General features: G+C 45.1%; 1 protein-coding gene across 2 annotated transcripts in view; it reads right to left on the reverse strand.

Moving 5' to 3' along the window:
* The window catches only part of ASPH (aspartate beta-hydroxylase), a 438,964-nt gene extending 433,406 nt beyond the window's left edge, over nt 1-5,558 (reverse strand). For both annotated transcript variants that reach the window (XM_030214873.1, XM_030214866.1), the window contains exon 1: nt 5,376-5,558. In XM_030214873.1, coding sequence (XP_030070733.1) covers nt 5,376-5,421 — 46 coding nt within the window. In that variant the 5' untranslated portion in view covers nt 5,422-5,558. The remainder of the gene's footprint in view (nt 1-5,375) is intronic.
* Between the last annotated feature and the right edge of the window lie 442 nt (nt 5,559-6,000).

A 6,000-nucleotide genomic window follows, 5' to 3' on the forward strand; every position in this document is an offset into this window, starting at 1 on the left:
TCCCCCCCGAGGTCGCAGCCCAGGCCCAACAGCTAATTGAAGCAACAAAAATGCTTTTAAAAAGCAAACGCGGCACCGCAGGTAGCCATCAGGCATTGGCTGTTGGCTCTGCAGCCACTCCTCTCGCCTCTCACGTCACTGCCCCTGGAGCACAGCGACGTGAGAGGCGAGAGGAGCAGCTGCAGAACCGACAGCCAATGCCTGATGGCTGCCTGCGGTGAGAGGCTGCAGAAAGAAAGAGGGGACACAGTGGGAGGGGGTGCTGAGACCAGACCAGAGAGGGGGGGGGGTCCTGAGAATAGAGAGGGAGGGTGGAGGAGGTCGTGAGACCAGAGTGTAGGGGGTTCAGAGACCTGAGATGGGGGGGGGGGGTCCTCAGACCACAGAGAGGGAGGGGAGGGGTCCTGAGACCAGAAAGGGAAGGGGGGAGGTATCTCTGTCACACACACACTCAATGTCTCACACTATATCACATTCACTCTTTATGTGTCACACAGTCACTCTCAAACACTCTCTCGGTCTCACAGACAGTCTGTGTATCGCACACATATTCTGTCTCACAGACACACTCGCACCCACACACGCACATTCACTCTCTCTCTCTCTCACAGTCACTCTCACACACACTCTCTCTCAAACATACACACTCCGAGGAAAACCTTGCTAGCGCCCATTTCATTTGTATCAAACAGGCCTTTTTGACATTACCTTCACTGTGAATAAACAATGAAACAATGGCAAAGAATTCTAAAGTTGTGGAGCAACAAAGAAACAAAAAGCACATTGACGTGAGATTTCTAGTTGGCAAGAATGAGGCCCTGGTAATACCATGCGGTGATCGTTGATGGATCATAAGATACGTGCCGAAGAATACAGTACTGTCAAAGATGAAAGATACAAGGGTGTACCCGGTCGAAAAGCTTTGAAAGCCAAAGTCACCGGTAACCAGTGGTGGTCTTTCAATGCAGGCAACACATGATTGAATTTCCGTAGATGACAAAGGATGCAGATAACTGTATTCTGCACTGTCTGATCTCCTCAGTAGCAAACTGGGGATCCCTAAATAAATAATGTTACAATAATCCAAGCGGGACAAAGAAGGAAACAATTAAAGAGTGAAATGTATCATGATCAAATAAAAGACAGACTGATCTCAACTGGAGTATTTGTTATCAACCTACTAGCGAAGGCCTTACGATACTATGTAAGCCACATTGAGCCTGCACATAGGTGGGAAAATGTGGGGTACAAATGTAACAAAATTGAGATTTAAATACAGCAGAGATTTGAGGCTCAAAAGAAAGATTAGAATAAAGGAGTACACCCAGACAATGAAAACTGGTGACAGAAGAGATCTAGGTGTCAAATAAAAGGAATGGAGCAGCTGGAATAAAGAGATAACCAGCCAATCAACAAGCCACCATCTTGTCACAATTCATCACAAGGCGGTGGTCTGTGACCCACTGAGCAATTGCCTACAAATAATATTGCAGAGGCTGCAAATCAAGAGTGAGAGGACTAACCTTATAGAGCAGTAGGATGTCATCAGCATACACGTGAAAGGAAATACAAAAGTGGTGGCTAAAGGACTCAAAAATATGTTTAAATGAAAGTGTGGGGGGGGGGGGAAAAGAGTATGGAACCCTGCGATATTCCACACATCAGCAATTTACCAGAGGAAGTAGAGTGGTTGAACGTAACATGAAAAAAGCGGCCAAAGAGAAATGAGTGAAACCATTGCAGAACAGTAAAATTCCCAAAGATTCTAACTGCAACAGCAAAAGAGAGTGATCCACCAAGTCAAACGCTGCAGAGAGATCAAGTGAAATAGCTAAAGTAAGGTGACGGCTATCTAGATGCGACCTCACCGAGGGTGGATACCAGAATAGTTTCGGTACTGCACGTTATCTAAAACCCGATTGTTGGGGATGTAGCACTAGCTTTCATTCCACAAATTGACCAAGCTGTTCAAAAACAACTTTCTCAATCATCTTTGATGATTAACATAGATTCAAAACAAGCCTATAGTTAATAGGAAGAGATGGATCGAGGGATGGCTTTTTCAGAAGTGGTTTAAACCCAAGCTTCTGTTTAAATTAAATTTTCTTCACTTCTTTTCCATTTTATCTTTTCTAAAAACTATTGTATGTGCAAACACTTCTTGCCCTTTCTCCATCTCTCTCTGGCTATTTAATTAAGAGCATGTTAAAAGTCTCCATGTCACATGGAGTACTCGGAAGTCCTAGTGGATATGGGGACTGCTGCATTCCAGACACAAGAGATGGCAATCACCACTTCTACCTGGTTTATAACTGCCAACAGGCTTGTCCTCCAGTTGTCCAAAATGTTAATCCTGAACAACAAATTCCACTGCTTAATTGAGCGGTAAGTAATAAAAACTAGTGCTGTTGATTAAATCACTGTTAATGCATGCAACGAATAAATATTAACAGTGATTAAAATAATGAACTCGTTAAATCTGCAACTGTCAGCATTTTTTTTAACAGTGACCACCACGAACTTTATTCAACATCCACACCTGAAGACCTCCCCCCCCCCAAAGGAATCCATAAGCACATCATCCACCTCCTGAAGGACCCCACCCCCACCAAAAGATACTACCATTGCAAAGTGCATCTAAATCCCACCCTAGGTCCTCCTGCACCTGTAGGCCTCCATGGCCAACCTAAACAATGCCCTGCTGGTCTAGTTTTAAAGTGGGCAGAAATAATCCTGTTACCGTTAAACATGCTGGCTCCAGGTTCAAAATGGCAATCGCACCCTCTAGCAGTAGTCTTGTGAAAAGAATAGATGCCCGGGGAGGAGGGACTTCGGAAGGTGGGTACATATCTCAGGTGAAGCTTCAGGAAGGGTGATGCTCTGAGAGAGCTTTGGGGACTGCAATGTTTGACTGAACAACTTTTTTTCTTTTTTTTTTTTTAAATCTTGAATTTGTTTTGGAATCAAATGGGATTACACGACCCACAGCAACATGGTTTCACTAGAGACAGGTCTTGTCAAACAAATCTGATTAATTTCTTTGACTGGGTGACCAAAGAGTTGGATCAAAGGAGAGCGCTAGATGTGGAATATTTAGATTTTAGCAAAGCCTTTGACAAGGATTCTCATAGATGCAGGGGCATAGCCAGACTTCAGTGGGAGGGGGGTCCAGAGCCCGAGGTGAGGGGGCACATTTTGCCCCCCCCTGGCACCACCGCCCCTCCGCCCTTGCTGACCCCCCATTGCCAACCCGCCGCCATTTTTCACAACTTCCCGCCCCTCTCGACCCCCCCGCGAACCCTCCCCCGCCGTCGCCTACCTTCAGTTTTGCTGGCGGGGGACCGCAATCCCCGCCAGCCGACGTCCTCTTCGTCCTGCAGTCAAAAAAGTCTTTGTTCTGTTGCATGCTGACGTCCTCCAGGACAAAGACTTTTTTGACTGCAGGACGAAGAGGACGTCGACTGGCGGGGATTGCGGTCCCCCGCCAGCAAAACCGAAGGTAGGCGACAGCGGGGGAGGGTTCGCAGGGGGGGGGTCGAGAGGGTCGTCAGGGGGGGGGTCCAGGAGGAAATCGACGGGGGCCCAGGCCCCCTCAGGCCCCACGTAGCTACGCCACTGCATAGATGACTAATAAATAAATTGAGTGCCTTAGGTATGGGCCCTAAAGTGAAAGCTTAGGTTGGGAGCAAGTTGAATGGAAAAGCATCAGAGGGTAGTGGTAAACGGAGCTCATTCTGAGCGTGCTGCAACGTTAGGTTCTTTTTAACATTTTTGTAAGTGATATTACTGAAGGGCTGTCTGGTAAGTGTTAGGTTTGCCTCTTTACAGATGTAACCAAAATCTGCAATAGGGTACACACCCTTCAAGGTGTGGATAACAAGAGGAAGGACTTAACGAAGCTAAAGGAATGGTCTGGTATTTGGCACCTAAAAGTTAATGTTAACAAATGCAGGATTATGCATAGACTGCAAATATTATCCAAGGGTACAGTACAGTTTAGGGGTGAAGAACTTTTGTGAATGAAAGACGAATGGGATCTAGCTGCATAAACTTCTGGGGAGTACATTGATGTGTACCAACAGCCATAATACATATGAAAAATACATTCAGAAAATATTCCCCCAATTCTGAAAAACATAGGAATGAAATAGCTGGCTTGGATTACATATCCAGAAGACTAGACACCACAGTACCTCTGAATTAACTGTAGCTGCATATGTGGCATTGATTTGAATCTTAAAAACAGTTCCACCATAGCAAAAAAAAATTTTTTTTTCCAAAAACTGTTTAATTTCTTCCGCTAAGTTATGCGAATAACCTTAAAATCTGTGCCTTCTAATCATTATTTTTACAGTTGCTAGTTTTAGACTATAACCAAAGAAATGTTTAGTAGTAGTAGTAGTATGTACAATGCAAAATTAGTTCCCTATTTAAAAAAAGGAGAAAGAGAGAACTACGTGAGCATGATAACCTCTCCTTAAATTACAACTTAGCAAAAAAAAAAATATATATATATATATATATATATATATATATATATACAGTAGTCGTAACCACAATTTTGTTGTAGGACGAAGAGATTTAAAACATCTGATCTCTCTCTCGCGCGCGCGCTACATCCCAGACTTGACACGTGCACAAAATGATACAGATGTTAAACTTACTACATTACAGAGGATGGCAAAGAACTTTGCACAACTTTTTCACTCCACGTGAATATGTTAGGAGCCAACGTCAAAATTATTGGGGGGTGGTAAGCCCAAAGGAAGCAAACCCTCCCTGGACACATGCAAGGAATTTTCTCAATATTGGGGGTGCTCAAGCACCCACAGCGCCGGCTCCTATGTGTTTTCAGTATGCTACACAACACACACTACTGCACAAATGACCTGCGACAAATCATCCCTCTCTCACACACAAAACACTTTTTACAAACTAATCAGAAAACGTACTACAAAAAAATTACAGCTGGGCAAACACCTCAAACATCAAGTATTGCGCTTCGACTTTAGTACAAACGTTTAAATAACACAGTAAGAATCATTTAATTTGTTTTATATGAGTGCAAAGCAGGACCTATGCTCCATACATTCATATGTCGTCGGCGTCTTTTTATGACTTCATAAGGGAGTGTACATTTATTTTTCCAACTAAACTGCTTTTTTTTTAAACTATGGAACACTTTTGTCTGGGAATTGCAACAGAAGGCCTCATGCTTTTCCCGCGATCACACGTAAGACACACAGAATAACGATCGATGTCTCTTTACTGTATATGCACTGTCCTAATCCTTCAATCCCTCCCCGCAGCGCCAGGCAAAGCGATCCTAAACCTGCTGTTCCCGGGCCCCTACACAACCAATACAAAACACTGACCCTTCCGTTGCCCCGTTCTGTTGGCTTTGCTATTCTTGGGAGCCATGCTCGGCAGGGATGTTCTTCGTATAAATGCGCCCTTCTGGATGATCGATACGGACTGCAAGCACTGTTCCTCCTTCTTACTTCCCTGCCACAGCTCTGGCTTTCTTCAGCCCCTGCGCCGACAAAACCCTGGCTCCGCCCCATCAGCCCTCTGATCGACGTCACCAAAGCCGAAGGCTCAGGCGCGCGACTACTCCAGCCAACCACCGTACGCATCTTAGCAGAGGAAGAGGGGTTAAATAGAGGAGGGGCGGGGCCGAATCTGAAAGGTGGCAGCCTTTGGAAAAAGCCGCCGGGGTGGAGAGGGCGGCGGGCGCGCCTTCAGGCTTCAAGTTTTTCCAGCATTATTGGACGTGGCAACATGGAATCCCGCCGCTCTCGCGAGATATTAATTCAGGTTCTTCTTCTCCGGGCCAGGAGGACAGAGTCTCTGAGACGATACAAAGGAGGAGCTGTCATAGCTAGGAGATAGCAACATGACATGCGCTCCTGTTCTCTTGTGGTAGGGTGTGGAGATTTAGGCCCATTGCTAGAAATAAAATTAGTTAACAGAAAACTTGAAAAATTGTCAGGTACAAGC

This window comes from Microcaecilia unicolor, chromosome 1 (genome assembly GCF_901765095.1).
Source record: "Microcaecilia unicolor chromosome 1, aMicUni1.1, whole genome shotgun sequence".
Taxonomy (NCBI): Eukaryota; Metazoa; Chordata; class Amphibia; order Gymnophiona; family Siphonopidae; genus Microcaecilia; species Microcaecilia unicolor.